General features: G+C 60.1%; 2 protein-coding genes across 3 annotated transcripts in view; one reads left to right on the top strand and one right to left on the bottom strand.

Annotated features, from left to right (window-relative positions):
- Positions 1-1,727: 1,727 nt before the first annotated feature.
- Positions 1,728-8,992, top strand: SLFNL1 (schlafen like 1; the record flags this gene model as incomplete). Its single annotated transcript, XM_032877439.1, has 5 exons — positions 1,728-2,183; positions 3,932-4,402; positions 4,631-4,774; positions 5,397-5,526; positions 8,883-8,992. Coding segments are annotated over 4 exons (1,194 nt in total), but the record flags the coding sequence as incomplete, so codon positions are not given.
- Positions 8,993-9,195: 203 nt separating this feature from the next.
- The window catches only part of CTPS1 (CTP synthase 1), a 30,603-nt gene continuing 24,053 nt past the window's right edge, over positions 9,196-15,745 (bottom strand). For both annotated transcript variants that reach the window (XM_032877437.1, XM_032877438.1), the window contains 7 exons: positions 14,671-14,714; positions 13,132-13,228; positions 12,068-12,123; positions 11,871-11,967; positions 11,259-11,403; positions 10,667-10,758; positions 9,196-9,536 (listed from right to left, as the gene is read on the bottom strand). In XM_032877437.1, the coding sequence (XP_032733328.1) occupies positions 10,674-10,758; positions 11,259-11,403; positions 11,871-11,967; positions 12,068-12,123; positions 13,132-13,228; positions 14,671-14,714 (524 nt within the window). In that variant the 3' untranslated portion in view covers positions 9,196-9,536; positions 10,667-10,673. The remainder of the gene's footprint in view (positions 9,537-10,666; positions 10,759-11,258; positions 11,404-11,870; positions 11,968-12,067; positions 12,124-13,131; positions 13,229-14,670; positions 14,715-15,745) is intronic.

Below are 15,745 nucleotides of genomic sequence, written 5' to 3'. Positions count from 1 at the left end.
GCCTCTGCCCTTCCCTCCTCCCTCCCCGCCTCAGGACTTCCAGAAGGACCCGAGCTCCCTGCGTCTGCCTAAGGAAAGCATTTCTCCAAGCCCCCTCCCCCACCCAAGAACGGATTTCTGTGTTAACAAAGGCTGTGTATCACCCATGTGCCCGTCCCTGTCAAACAGCAGGCGACAGCCCTCTCCTTGAAAAGGGATGGCAGCTCTTGCCTGAGCGCTCAGGGCTCCCCTGGCCGGCAACTTCCGTCGCGGGCACAGAGCCAGGTCTGCTGCCCGGGGCAGCCCCGAGTCCAGCCGTGTGTGCTCAGATTCATCCTGGGAGTGTCCAGACTGTCAGTACTCAGCGGAGCCTGGGTTTGGTGACCAAAGGGGAAGGCGGGGATTTGTGGCACCAGAGGCCTTTCGTGGCCACGGGGGCCAGGAGAGACATTACAGAAGGAGGAAGTGTGTCCTTGGCCCCTGGACTCCGGAGCAGCCCCGAGGGAGCCACACAGCCAAGCTGTAGTGTGTGTCTCTGCCTTGGGGTAGGAATAGGAATAGGATTGACTTCCCAGCCCTGGGCCTCAGCCCAGCCAAGAGGGCATTGTTGACTCCCGTGAGATCACAGAGGTGGTTGCACAGGCCCCGCCCACTTCTCCTTCAGCTTCTGTTCTCCTGCTGGGCCCCCAGGGGAACAACCCCCCCACCCCCGCTCCAGGGAGCTGCTGGTCAAGGGTCAGGGGTCCGTGGGATCTGAGGGCTGGCATCTCCCACGCTGTCCCAGCAACCATCAGGATATGAGGGTCACAGGCCTCCCTTTTCCTCCTGTTCCTGCTTGTCCGGAGGGCCCCCACCCCGGCCGCGGTGGTCCCCAGGCCCTGACTATCTCAAGGAGCCAATCTGAAAAGATGCAGGCCGGTGGTCGCTGCCCCACAGAGCGGAGGCCGGGTGTGTGGGGGTGAGTGGAGGGGCCGCTGGTTGCCAAGGGCACACAGTCCCGCATGAGGCCCCCGGCCCCGGCGGAAGGGGGCGCACTAAAGGGCCCTGGCTTGGCACTTCCTCACTTCTACTCTCTGGACTCTGTCTAGACCAGACCATGAGCCTCCTCATATTAGCTGTAGACGTACAAAGGCCATTTTTCTGGGGGAGGGGCCGAAGCCTCCATCTGTCAGGGGGCCTCTGCTCTAAAACCCTCCGGCCCAGGCCTGCCTGGTTCAAAGCCTCCACTAGGCTCGCACCAGCTCGGACTGGGTGAGAAACAGCAGCAGAGTGGCCGCTGCCAGTCCTAAGAGCCCTGGGTGACACCTTCCTCACCAAAGACCCCTAAAAAAGGCTTCCCTGGGGCCTGGAGGCAGCACTCATCTCTGATGGGCAGGAAATCCAAAGCGTTTCCTCCCACCTGTGGACTGGTCAGGCGGGAAGACAGGAGGCCTGAGGCCCAGAAAGGGAAGTGGCAGGGCCCTCAGACCTGAGTCCTGGGCCCCTCTTCCCCTCTTGAGACACATTCCCTTCGGTCTTCCCTTCTGTGGAATGGAAGGGCAGGCCCCCAGGCTCTGTTGTCCACCTCAGCGCTGACTCCCCTCTTCCCTGTCCTAGGCCTTGGGTTGGTGGCAGGCGCCTTTGGCTGGCCCTCTACCCTCCCTCCCTCTCTCTGGCCCTGCCCAGCCCCTGCCCATCTGTGAACCTCCCAGGAGCCTCAGCACCTCCTGAGCCCCCTGGGAGGCCCCGGGAGGAACAGCCGGCCGTGAGGACTCCCAGAAGCCCTTCTGAGGGAGACCTCTCCAGAGACCCCCAGGAAGAGATCCCAGCAAACCCAGGTGCAGGAGCCCCTCATGGAGCCCCCAGGCAAGCAGCCCCCGCAAGAGTCCCAGCCCGAGGACCAAGCCCCCGAGACTGCCCCCAGCACGCACATTCTCTACGTGGACCACCTGAACCCCCAGTTCTCGGTGCCCGTGCTCGCCTGCCTGCTGCGGGACACACTGGAGCGGCTGGAGCTGCCAGTGGCGCGCGAGCACATCGAGGTGGTGAGACGCCCACGGAAGGCCTACGCGCTGGTGCAGGTGACGGCCCACGAGGCCACTCTGGCCGCCCTCCCCTGGCGCCTGCAAGTGGCCCTGGAGGAGCACCAGATCCCCAAGGAGCTGGCGGCCCGCGGGAAGGAGCTGGTGCTGGGTGAGGGCCCAGGGCCCTCAAGCGGCAAGGAGGTAAGTGAGGCTGGCCGGGAACACCCCCGGCCAGCGAGCCCCAGAGCCTCAGGGAGCGGGAGCGGGAGAAGCCTGGGCCAGGTTGGCCTGTGCTGGGGAGGCAGGGCAGGGGCGGAGGTGTGTGTCTGAGGGCTCTGGAACAGATGGGCAGACTGGCCCACAGCTGCTGACTGCTGTCCGCTCACTCCCAGAAGCAGCTGCCGCTTACGGTTCGCCTCCAGGCTGGAAGCTTGGGAACGGAGGCCAAAGTGTGGGGCCTCCTCCCTGGGTCCTTCTGAATCCCATCCTCCGGGTCTGGGCCAGCCGGGGCCTTTCCTCCTCGGCTCCCCCTCATTCCTGCAGTTGACAACATCGGTGTCCGCTCCGGGCCAGGCAGCAAAGCAGAGAGCAAAGGCTTGGCCCTGCCCTTGGAGGGTCCGGCTCTCTGAGCAGAGCCAGGCACAGCCAGTCACTAAGCTGTGGGCTGCAGGGACAATTGCACAGAAAAGCTGAAATCCCAGCTGGGATTTAGGGAGTGGAAGGACGTTCTAGACAGGGGGACACGGTGAGGGGGGTGATGGCCCATCTGCAGAAGGGCAAGCCATTTGGGGCCCCTGGAGTTCCAGCTGAAGGCTGCTGAGGAGCTAAGGAAAAAAGCTGGGCCAGAGGGCAGGGCCTGGGCCCGCAAGGGCCGCAAGACCAAAGCAGAGCAGGGAGGGTGTTGGAGGGGCCAGTGTGGTGGCCTCCATGGGGGATGGGAGGGAGCACCAACTCACTGCCGCTATGGTTGGGCCCTCCGTGAGACAGGTGGTCTTGGTTTTCCTTTTCTTTTGGGATGAAAACTCTGTGGTGTTTAAATTGTTGCAGAACTGAGCAGCTCTGTGACTGACATTTCAAGACCTGTGAGCCTGACTTCATGTTTGTGTGACCATTTCCTCATGTTTCTGATAAACTGTCTTCTCTGGGAGGCATGGGGCTGGTAGGGATGGGCCCCTCGCCACCGTGCCTCAGCCCCCATGGCACCCCCAGCCCCCACAGTGCCCCCAACTGCAGAAGCCACTGCTGGAGACTGGGAGGCAGCAAGGAGCCTGGGACAGCCGCAGAAAGCCCAGTTAGGGGGAGTGAGAGTCATCCTGTCTCCAGGGTCAGTGAGGAGAGTGGATGGGATGGGAGGAGTCTGGAGGTGGGGAGGCAGTGATGAGGCCCAGATTCGGCCCCCATGGCCACAAGTCTGCTCATGCTCAAAGCCCAGGAACAGAGCAGAAACCATGGAAGGAGTCTCAGGGGGGGCTGGAAGAGGGCTGAGATTCAGGAGGACTGGTCAGTGGTCTAGAAAGCGACAGACAGGCGTTTCGGGGAGACCAGGCAGGGCATGGGTTTCTGGAATCCCGCCTCGTGATTCAGAGACCTGTCACAGGCAACTGCAGGTGCTGAGATACGTCCTGTTGTGATCTGGCCCCGGGACTCAGAGGCCTGTCTGTAACTAAGAGGGAAGACATTGGCCACAGCAGTTCCAGCTCCCAGCCCTGGGAAGGAGAGCGTGTCAGACCCGCCATGCTTCCCACCACCGGGCAGGAGGGAGCAGTGGCGGTTCAAGTCCTTGGCTCGGCGGGTTTACCGCACTGGCCCAGGACGATGGGCAGAATTAGGCCCCTCCCCTGGGCGGGGCATCAGGGTGCCTGAGTGTGTGGGCCCCAGGCGGAAAGAGGTGTCCTGTCCCTCTCGCTGCCAGGCTCGGGGCTTCTGACTCTCGGTCCCCGTCCCGGCAGGAGGAGGAGAGCGGCCCAAGTCCCCGCTCCAACCCCAGACCCGCCCACAGCACCCCAGCTCGGGCCCGGCGGGGGTCCCGGGGCCAGCCCGGCGGCACGCGCTCCGACAGCGCCATCGTGCGCCAGGAGATCGAGGGTCAGGAGCGCCTCTTCCAGGGCGCCTTCCTGGGCAATGAGACGCGCAGCGTGGAGTTCAAGCGCGGGGGCGGCGAGTACCTGAGCCTGGCCTTCAAGCACCACCTGCGGCGCTACGTGTGCGCCTTCCTCAACAGCGAGGGCGGCAGCCTGTTCGTGGGCGTCGAGGACAGCGGCCTGGTGCAGGGCGTCCGTTGCGGCCACCGCGATGAGGACCGCGTGCGCCTGCTAGTGGACTCCATCCTGCAGGGCTTCCAGCCCCAGGTCTTCCCCGACGCCTACACGCTCTCCTTCATCCCGGTGGTCAGCGCCTCGGCCGGCAGCACGCCCCTCAAGGTGAGCCGCCGCCGGGACGGTCTCGGGTCTGTCTGGTCCCCGGCACTCAGCGAGGGACGGCCAGCCTCTCCTCTGCCGAGCAGGGATGGGCGGGGCCGGGGGCGGGGGCACTGGGGGGAGCGACCGGAGGAGAGGCGGGAAGCCCCCTCGCCAGGCTGCCCCCAGGAGTGAGTGACGTGGGATGTGGGGGCCACTGTGCCTGCCAGAGCCGCTGTCGCCCTTACCAAGGTGATCCGCCTGAGCGTGCACGCCCCCAGGGCCCAGGCCGAGCCGCAGCTCTATGAGACCGACCAGGGGGAGGTGTTCCTGCGGCGGGACGGGAGCATCCAGGGCCCGCTGTCCGGCCACGCCATCCAGGAGTGGTGCAGGCAGGTGAGTGCCCGGGGCGGGGGCCACTCACTGCGCGGTCGGGGGCATTGCCATCAGCTTCCCCCCAACCCCCGCCACGTCCCCCCCCCGCCGTGCTCCATCACCGGGGAGAACATCCCCGCGGCTGTGTGCCCGCCCCCACCCCACGCGGCTGGGGGACTGGGAGAAGACTGTGTGGAGAAGGTTGAAAACTTTGGGGGGAACCCCTTACGATGCGGAGGCAGTTAGCGCTAGACACGGTCCCAAGAAAAAGCCTCTTCCAGAGCGCCACACCAGGTGGCCCAGAAGCAGGGCAGGGCAAGGACGCTGCGAGGCAGCGGCCAACCCGGTCTGCCCCTGGAACTCGAGGAGGCGGCAGAGAATGGGTCAGCCCGGGCTCTAGGATGCAGGCAGGCCTCAGGTCAGCCGGCTTCCCTCAAGACCCGGGGCTGACCGACTTGTCAGGGGCGGCCACACAGCCGGGAGCCTGGCTCCCATTGGCCTCGAGTAGCACCCCTCCCCAAGCCCTCCTGGGTCTCGTCCTCCTCGGTGGATTGGACCCCGGGCAGAGGGGGCGTGGCCCCGGGCAGAGGGGCGCGGCCCCGGGAGGCCCCAGCGTGGACCTCTGCCTCTGTGGCCCCCGCAGAAGTGGGCGGCCGAGCTGAGCAAGCTGGAGCAGAGACTGAAGGCGCTGACGGCGGAGAAGGAGCAGCTCCAGCAGCAGCTGCAGCAGCGCGCGCCGGTCTCCTGCACCTGCTGCGTCCTGTGAGCGCCCGGTGAGTGTGCGGGCCTGAGGGCTGGCTCCACCCGGCAAACACGGGACCGCCTCTTTTTGAGCCCAAGGTCTCCCTTCAGAGCTGTGTAGGCTGCTCGGAGGCAGATGCGAGCAGCACGTCCGTCCTCGCTCCTTCAACGACTGCTAGTGTGCGGGCTTCGATCCCGAGCAGGCCCCGGTCTATGGAGCCTGATCCCCCAGGAACCTTACTTCCAGAAAGAACTGGTAAAAGCTCGGCCAGAGCCCTCCTAGGGCCGAGCTGTCAGGGACCGCCCTACTTCCTCAGATGCCCATTTTGCCCAGGCTGGGGTCTCTGACCCAGCGGCGAGACAGGCCAGATTGGAATGTGTCCTCTTGGGAAAGCGCTTCTGCAGATGTCCAGACACACTCAGGTCACTGTGGCTATGGGGCAGACAGGCCACCACCCTGCAAACCCCACCCTGGGCTTGCTGGAATTTATGATTGTCAATAAATTACATGCACCTGGGGCAAGGATGGTTCTTTCTAGGCCTCTCGGTCAGCCAGCTGGATGCAGCTGAGTCCTGAGTCCCATGCCCAGCCCATCTCTCTGTCCAGAGGCTGAGCCAGATAGAGGTTCCTCCCACCCAGAGCTGTGGGGCCCAGACAGTTGCAATCTGTTCTAGCTTGGCCTTAAAGACCAGGTCCCTTGGGGGCAAACTGACACCTTTTTGTTCAGTTCTTCTTCTAGGGGACAGTGAAATGGACAGGAAGCAGGGACACTCGGTCATCATCACCCTGACACCGTGTCTCCCCAGCACCCACCAGCACCTGCACAGGGTGTGACCTCCAGCCCAAGCACCCTCCAGCCACTGGTGAGGACTTCTGCTCTGGCCATTCCCCTCATCTCCACCAGCAGAAACAGACACACTCGAGCCAGTGTCTGATCATGCCATGCTGGGCTCAAAGCCCTGCAAGAGCTCCCCATTTCATCAGTGGCAAAGTCTGAACAGCAGCCTACACAGTTCTGCACAACCTGGCCCATCTGACCTCAGCCCCTTCTGCCCCTTGAGCGGGTGTGCCCCGCCACAGTCACCCATTGTCTCCTGGACACACCTGCCGCAGGGCCTTTGCACTGGCTGCTTCCCTACCTGGAAGGCCACTCCCCCAGAGCTGCAGGATGGTTTCTTCTGGGCTCCACCTCCGAGTGGAGGGGATAGTCAGTTCTCTACCCACCCTACTGCACATAACACCTCCCTCCCCTACTTTCCTGCTTCCAGCCTCGCCACACTCCGTGGCTTTCCTTGCTGTTCCCCTCCCCGCAGTAGAAAGCACCCTTCCAGGGGTAGGGATTTGGGTCTATTTTGTTCATTGCTGACGTTCAGAACCTGAAACACGGCTGGCAGGTCATAGATGCCCAACAGCTAACTGCTGGGGAAACAAGTAGGGACACTCAGCTTCGGGTCTGAGCCATTAGAAAACCATGGAACCTGGTCAAACGGGGCATTTCCCGGGAGGGCCCACAACACACCTGCGCAGACCTGCTCTCCCTCGTTGGTCTAGAGGTCCTTGGCCATATCCATGGAGTAGATGGAGCAGCTCTGGCCCCACGGCCCCTGGTTTGTCAGCCAGGAGACCCCGCCTGTATGTCTCAGCTGCTCGGCGACTTGCTCATCCCACTTACCCACAAGCTAATAAGGGAGGCCTGTCTTGTGACACGTTACCTACCCAAGTCCTGCTCCTCGTCCACTGGGCCCCTCAGTCACCCAAACATAGGGCCCGAACCAAGTTTTCAGAGGCTCCGTGAGAACTGCACAGAGCATGTGCTGCTGAGGAAGTCAGAGGGGGGCCAATTGTGGGCAATTTCCATGTGCCCAGCACAGGCCAGATGCTGGTCTGGGCAGTGTAGTCCTCGGAAGTGCCCTTCCTGGGACACAGCCCATGGCGACAAAGAGCTGCTCCAGGCTGCTAAGCCTGGCCCAGACCAGCTGGCTTGAAGGGCTCCAGGCCCCCTGCCACAGCCCTGGGGGGGGCAGGGCCGCTCAGGCTCCGCCAGCCCAGGAGAGCCAGCAGGGTCCCTTCTCCACAAGGTCATCCAAGTGGCCAGCACTTAGCAACAGGTCAGCTGAGGCCACAGGACATCCGCAAACCATCCCACACACAACCGAATCCTCGCCGTTGTGTGGAGCACGGCTGTCACCCTTCTCAGCGCCCGCAGTTTGGGGAATGGCTCGTACAGAAACTATTCAGATTGTGTGACCAGCTGGGAACGGTGGTTAGAACCCACCCCGTTAGCCGCATTCCAGGTAGCAAGACAGGCATGAAGAGCCCTGCGAGGGACCCATTTTACTTCGGTCCACAAGAAGCGGAGACGAAGGGGGCTCGCTCGCTCGCTCTTGCTGGGTCAGGGCGGGCACCCCAGCTTCTGGGCCCCAGTGCGGATGGTGGCTTTGAGCCATGAGCACAGGCACACAGGGAAGCCTGCTGCTTCTCTGGATCCCCCTGACAGGGAAGTTGGGCTAAACGCTGAGAAAGAAACATTTTTCTCCCCACCCTGGTTTCTCGAATGTCCGTGAGGAAAGGCGGTTGACCACGGACAGACAACCCAGCCTGGGCCTCCACCTCGGACTGAAAGGAGCTGGCTCACGAGAAGGCGAGCTTGGCGGCCAGAGGGTGGGTGGGTGCCCACGGCAGCAACGGGCCCCTCACCCTGGGGAGAAAGCCCTCGGGATGCTGCCCTGAACACACAAGGCCGGGGGATGGGAGGACCAGCGGTGGAGAAAGTGGTCCTGCTGGCTGACAGCGGTCGGTCTGCTGCTCCGGGGTCACATGTATGAGGGGCCACATCCATGGCCAGCAGAGGGAGGGACCCCCGTGAATAACATGTGCCACTGCCCCCCCAAGACCAAGCAGCCCCCATGCTTCTTTGTATCTCTTGATGTTGGGAATCTGAATTTGAAGCCTTCAGGGGGAAATTCTGGTTTCCCACGAAAAAGAAAGGCTCCTCTCAGGTTCTGTGCAGACGATCAGCTCATGCCCTTAAGGCCGTCCCACTGAGGACAGCCGGGTGCTGGCCACTGAGGTGACACAGGCACGTCCCGGACCGCACTGACATTGCCCACCTGGCTGCGACATCAAGAGCACGACACACAGAACATGTCTCCTTCTGCGTTATTTATTTCCTTAAGTTAGAGGATACACGGAGTCTTGGCCAGAGGACAGCGGGCCCACGGCAGTGCCTGCGGTGACACCACGGTAAGAAAATAGCTTTTCAGGTTGCATTTCAACTGCAGTAACACCATTCTGGAAGGACACACTGGCCTCGAGCAAAGCGGTCTGTATAGCAGAGGCTTCAAGAGGCAGTTTCCCCAAAAGATTCTTTGTTCTTTTTTTTTTAAGCAACCCCTTGATACAAGGAGTAATTCCCAGCCCGGGGAGGGACGCGCGGCTGAGGACAGGCATTCTGAAACCACACCGCAGAGGGACAGACTAGTCACCATTCACGGGACACCAAACGAAACCGTTCCCTTTGGCCACCACATCCCTGCCGCCTGTGGGCAGCGAGGGGCCCTGGGGAGTGGACCCGTGCCGAGGCCGCTTCTGGTCTCACCACTCCTGGTGGCAGGCAGTGCCCTCAGGTTCCCAGCACCAAGCATCGCCGGCACTCACTAAACAACCCCTCCTCGCATGCGGTCCTTGGGGCACACGTCCTCCAGGAGGAGTGACGGGCTGCACGCTTGAATCCACGATGACGGGAGGTAGTTGGAGATGACCGACGGGCGCTCTCCCGGTGTGTACATCCCCCACCCCCGCCCACAGGCCCCCCTCCCTGGCATGGTGCCACGGGGACCACGTGGGGTGTCGACACAGGGCGGCACCGGGTAGGGGACAGCACACGGGATGGGACATGTGAGTCACAAAGTCTTCCAGATACCTTTCCCCCATAATAAAATAATCTTAATAAAAACATAATTTAAAGGAAGTGTCAAAAGCTGAGTGTAAAATCAAAGCTGTAAACTCTCAAAGTCCGAAGGCGCTCTCGAAGAGTCATGCCTGTTTAGGAAAAGCAAACGACACAGAGCAGTTACGGGAGGTATACGCAAGTGGGGAAGTTAGAGTGTGTAGTCGGCTGCGACCACAAACAAGGCCACTTTCCCGGGAACACCAGCAGGAGGACCCGAATAGGATTAGAAGCTAACTTTGTAGTTCCTGCACAATCCTACACTTTCCAGACCATACAAGGCTTCTTCCCCCACCCTGTTCTTGTCAGTACACCCAGCGTCCTCACAGCGCTCCCGGCAGGGCGAGATTCCAGACTTCACCGACTACCCGGGCCGATGGGAACGTTTGGTTTCTCTTCCGGGCGGTTGCTCAGACTAGCAGGCAGCCAGCAGCAACGGGAGAGACGGAGGAGGGCATCCGTGCCCGAACACTGCCATGGCCCTCCTCCAGGCAGGAACCCACATCTCCCACCGGCCTGCTGGGGCCCCCACCTATGGGATCACACCACATCCCCGGGTCTCCTTTTGGACCCCAAAGAGTGGACTCCCCAACCCTCTCTCGGCACTGGCATCAGCAGGAGGTGAACACAGTTCACTCAGTTATCACAGTCCTACTGAATGTCATTTATGTCAGCGCCCGCAGCCCTGTGCCGCATCATAACATACAACATTATTACTGTCAAGACTGACATTCCAAGTTTGCCCGAGAACTATTCGGAATTTAGGGGATTTCCAGAATAAACAGAAATCAACACAAGAGCTGTACATTGTGTCAGTTTTAAAGCACTTCCTGATGAAAGCCTGCGTTTCTGCAAACGTGACCATTTTGTCACACCGGTCACCACCTTCAAGATCTCAAGTTTACGGCTGCATGAGATAACAGGGTCTGAGAGCCCAGCTCCCCCAGAGGCGGTCAGACTGGCTCCTGAATGTCGCAATCGGCGACAAGACAACTGCCCCGTGGCTGCTGTCCCCTGCGTCCCATACTGGAGGTCCCGAGGCCTGGGGACGCCGATGTCATAACTCAGGGCCCTGTCCACTGGGCGCCACACCGACTTTACCACTTACACACTCCGGCACATAAAATCCTCAACACCTGACTTCTCTGCTATCTTACAATTCTAGCATAATTGCCATTAAAACACACGAACAAAAATACTAGAACCGAGAAACGCCACTTACTTTCCCATCAGTCGTGATTTATTGACGGGAACTTCAGTTCGGTGATTTCAGAGTCCGGGGAGCTGCTTCCACTCCTGTCACTGTAGGTGTCCCTGTGGAATTCGAATGCTTTATTCATTGTCTCCCACCACAGACCCACTTTCCTTCTCTGTGCTCCTAGCCACCATCACCACAGGACCCTTGTCTGCACACAGCAGGAACAAGAGACGCTAACCTGCCTTATGAACTGAGCACAGAGCCCTAGAGGGATTTTCTTCTTCTAGTTAGAAAGGATATAGGTTCGCTTTATACTTCACTCCTGGAACTCTAACCCCCAGCTCCGAGTGAGGAACTGGCTCCAGAGGAAGGCAGCGGCGAGGCAGGGACACACTGGGCCTGTGACCACCAGCCCGTGAAAGCCAGCACCCGACAGACCCAGGGCCCCACTGTCACATACGAGCCTAGAGTCAGGTGCTACAGTGAGGGCTCAGCCCCCACACTGGGGAAAGTCCTAGCAGCACACAGGCAGTCTGAGGGGACCCCAGGAAAGAGCGCATGCCCACTGCGACGAGCCAGGGAGCACCTCCGACGGACTAGAGAGGAGTGACGGCACCTGGGTGAGAGCCTGCAGCCCTTCTGGAGGTAATGCGGGAGCCTCCCCACGGAGGCCAGCAGGAGGCCAAAGTACGGAGGCGAAGGCTTGATGGGCCTGGACAGGAACTCAGGGTGGTACTGAACCCCAACAAAAAAGGGATGATCTGAAATAGAAACACAAAAGCAGTACTTTGGTCATATGCATAAAATAAAGAAGAGCAAACCCTGTCAGGTGTTTCATGTTTCTACAAACCCTAAAATTCTCTCAAAATAGCATCTTAACCAGAACCCGGGTTAAGGCAGCCCCAAAGCTAGTGGGAGGAGATGCCCTTGCCCCACAAGCTGTCACCCAGCTAGCTGACGGGGCCTCCTCCAGGGTTCCCGCCTGGCCAGCCCTGCTCCCCGGCTTCCCCAGATCGGAAACAGGGCTCAAAGACCAAGGGCGAGCCCTCATTCTGGAAAATGAGGACCAAGGCCAGAAGTGAAACGCTGCCCGCAGGAAGAGGGGCTCCCAGGGCTCCAGGCTCCTGTTCCCCAAGAGCACCCCCAGCAGGGCAGGGCTGCTTCCTCTGGCCACCAGGTCAGCGCTCCCAGCCACCCCCCTGCACCCCCACAGCTGCCCCGCGCTCACCCTCCAGCTCCACGATCTCCATCCTCTCGCCCCCAACGTCCTGGCCAACGAACTTCAGGCCCTGTTCCTCCAAACACTTCTTCAGGACTGGATTCACCTGCGGACACGCCAAGAATAAGGCAGCTGACCTCCCAGCCTGCTGTGGTTCCAGAGTCGCCAGGAGACAGGGTGAAAGGTCACTGAGCTCAACTCCTCACCTCAAACCTGTGGCGGTGCCTCTCTTCCAGGTAATCTGGATCTCCGTAGAGTTTCCCTGGCAAAAGAAAGCAGACTGATGCAAAGAATTCTGATTGCTTCCCAGTGTACTGTCCAGTGCCGATGCGGCCCGGCCCCCTGAATGCAAGATCTGGGTTCTCCTGCCAACCATGGCCACTGGCAGCAGCAGCACAGCACAGACTCGTTCCTGGGCTCTGACTTTTCTGACCATGCCAGGGAAGACCGTCACAGAGACAGATGTTTCCATCCCACACCCCGCCCCCCCAGCACACAATTACTGTGATACAAAGCACCTTCCACTGGAAACTGCCCTGTAAAACCAACCAGGATGCACGGAACAGCTGAATGGAAAAGGACACTTGAAAGCTAGGGAGGTGGCCCACGGGGGTAGCCGTGCAGTTAAGTCACGGTCAGCAGAGCGCCGCGACCCCCACGCTGCCAGGGGAGGGAGGCCCCCAAGTCTAAAGAACACAGAGCTGGGAGCACTGCACGGTCACCTACTCAACTGACTCAAACAATGAGACACGAGGGGCCCCACTTCTACAAAGAATTTTCCCCGGTGAGCAAGAGAATGAGACTGACCACAATCATTCTCCCCGGGATTTTCCTGCCCCAACTTTCCCTACATCTGCAGTACCTATTAGTACCTTCAGAGTAAAACCTATCTAGGTTGGGCCGCACAAAACTGCCTTCCTGGGGACAGTGCTGACACTGGCAGTTTAATCTGGTTCACCCGAGCGGCCTAGGGAAAGGCCAGGCTGCGGGAGACTGCGTGTCCTGGCCTCCTCCCGGGGAGCCGCCCGCCCCCGAGGCCCCGGGGCCCCCCCTCCACTGACTACGCAGCCTGGGGCCCAAGAGCCACACTGCTTCTTGGGCTATCCTGGCGCATCCTGAAAGAACGTGAGCAGGAAGGGGGAAAAAAACTTGAAAGCAAGAACGAAACCCAAAAGGCCAGCCCGGCTCTTCGGAGCCCCAGGAGTAGCCCAGGACAGGCTTCCGGACATGCCGTGCTGTGCCACTGGGGGGCCGGGGGCGCAGCTCTTACTCATGACCGAGTTTTTGGTCTGGAACAGGGTTCTCCGCTTGCCCAGCCTCATGGTTCCGCCCATCTGCCCAGGGTTGTGTTCCGGCATGTCTATGACCTGGAGGTGTTGGGAAACAAGCACGCGCTACCACACGCTGCGTCCGTTAGCAGAAGGATCTCCAGCGCTGCGGGACGAGGGCCCGTGAGAAGCTCCAACCCTGGCCCTTGCTCAGAGGGGATGGTCACCACTGAGCAACGGCCTCCCTCTCGTCATTGAGAGCCCGTGCCGGGTAGGGCCTCAAGCCCTTGCCTTTGGCCGGTCATCCTGAGCTGCGGGAACAGCTGCCCCCAGCACTCTGGGTCACGAGGGCTGCCAGAACCCAGCACGTTCTGGAGACTGACACAGCAGCGTGGATGTGAGACGGGAAAGGCCATGACGTGTGCATCCCCCGCCGGACTGAGGGGCTGCTCAAAGGAAACGGATGCTTCTCAGGGTTTGCCTGGTGCATGTGTGGGCGGCAGAGAGGCAGAGGCCCTGAGCCACGGGAGCCCAGCGCACCACTCAGTCCCCGGCTCCTCTGAGCGCCTCCTGGCCTCAAGTACCGTCTCGGGCCCTGCTTTCCCACCACCGAGAGGAGGCGCCCCTCCAACCCTTCAATCCTCTCCTCCTGAGCAAAGTTCAGTTTCAAGTCAACAAGCATACACTGATGCTGTTCAAATGCCCTGGGATCAAGAGCTGGGTCCACCCTGTTTATCACAGCATCTCTGGTATTGAGAACAGAACTGTCACCCCCGGGCAGGAGAGCTGAAGATGAATAAAGGCGCCGTCCCTCCCCAGGAGCCACATTCCTCTGACAGGAGACGCCATACGAGGGACATGGGCCTCCACAAGCTTTGGTTACTATTAAACACGTTCGTTCAACACCCATGTTCCACGGGTCTTGAAGAACAAGCCCATGTCCCCGGGCTGTCGGGGAAGAAATGAACGAGCATCTGTAAAGGGGTGAGGACAGCGCGTGGCACACAGCAGGGGCCCACGTCAGTGTTTCCTGTCAGCAGTGGGACGGTGCTCCTGGGGACTGAGGGGAGCGCGGAGAGAGAATGATGCTAAGCGGGAACCATCCTGGCTGGCTGGGGTGAGGCCTGTCTTAAACATTTTCTGTTGCAAACTGGGAAGAGCAGTGAGAAGTTATGCAATGAAAAATAAAAGTTCTTCCCATGGGGCGCCTGGTGGCTCAGTGGGTTAAGCCTCTGCCTTTGGCTCAGGTAATGATCTCAGGGTCCTGGGATCGAGCCCCACATTGGCATCTCTGTTCAGTGGGGAGCCTGCTTCCCCCTCACTCTGCCTGCTGCTCTGCCTACTTGTGCTCTCTCTCTCTCTGTCAAATAAATAAATAAAGTCTTTAAAAAAAAAAGTTCTTCCCATGCAGTGGGTCTGAGGGACCCATGGACAGACCCAGTGGTCTCCCTGAGTCCAAGCCCTGAGCGCCCTCACAAACGCCCCCCGCCCCGCCCCGTGCGCCCTTCTCAGCCCTGGGGAGGCTCCAACACTGGACTCACCACAGGATGGTTGGTCTTAGGGTCAAACTCTGTAGAATTGGCATCTGAAAAATGGAAATACTTAAGTTAAGAAAACAGTTACAAACAACACTGATTATTTTCAAGTGTCGTCGTTCTTAAGCTCTTAATTACAATTTCCCTCCCCGGTTCAAAGTGACCATTCAGTGATTCGAACAAAAACCAGGAGTCACATTAATACGAGGTACTCGGTGCACACACACGGCTGAGTGTTTTCCATGTGCGAGCACCGGGAAGCCAAGCCGTGGAAAATGGCGGAATCGAACCAGGGGCACCAACTCATCATCTTTAGCTCGATATTGCCTCCTCATGACAGCTCACACGCTGCTGCCTCAACTCCTCCTTTCTTGCCTCAGAGTGTATCTCTCCAGGACGGGCAACACATTCCTCTCATCCTTGGCATCTTCTGTATCGCCCTGCCCAACCGCTCCACGCAGCAGCTAAGTCAGGAATTCACTGATCTCGAGACCCGAACAGCCTTCCTCTTGCTCACTGAACGGATGGTCTAGCCATAAGCAAAACCACTGAAGACTAAAAGGAAAAGAATCCTGTTCCTGGTATCGTCCGGCTCCCTATGCGTGACAGGCCTGGTACCTTCCCTCCTGGGCCTGACCAGAGCCAGGTCCCAGCTGAAGGCAGACTCATCGCCAGGTCACCCACGTACCTGGGGACCCCATCAGGTGACTGGTAGTGGCTGGGAGAGGGTCCAGGGTGCCCAGAGGGCCAGCTCCTGGGCCACAGGCAGCTAGGACAGTGCCTGCCAGGGCTCAGGGGCCAAAACTAAAGGGCATGTGGCCTATAGAGCAGCTTGAGTGCTGAGTGGGAGGTGAGTGGGTGAGTGAGTGGGAGGCGACCTCTCAGAAACACGTCCAAGGAGCCAGCCCTAACAGTAAGCTGGCCATGGGAGGGCCACTCGTCCCTCATGGAGCCAGGCCACTCTCACACGCGTCTGGATGCTCGGCTTCTTCCTACAACTTCTGAGGTCTTCTTGAAAACGTGATGTTTGTCAGCTGGGCTACAGAGTCGAGAGGGGCTGTGTGGGCTCTGCCATCAGTGG

The sequence above is a fragment of the Lontra canadensis genome, unplaced genomic scaffold (assembly GCF_010015895.1).
Source record: "Lontra canadensis isolate GAN:19392208 unplaced genomic scaffold, GSC_riverotter_1.0 scaffold60, whole genome shotgun sequence".
Classification (NCBI taxonomy): Eukaryota; Metazoa; Chordata; class Mammalia; order Carnivora; family Mustelidae; genus Lontra; species Lontra canadensis.
Note: the sequence above shows the minus strand (reverse complement) of the source record. Positions and strands in the feature narration are given on the sequence as shown.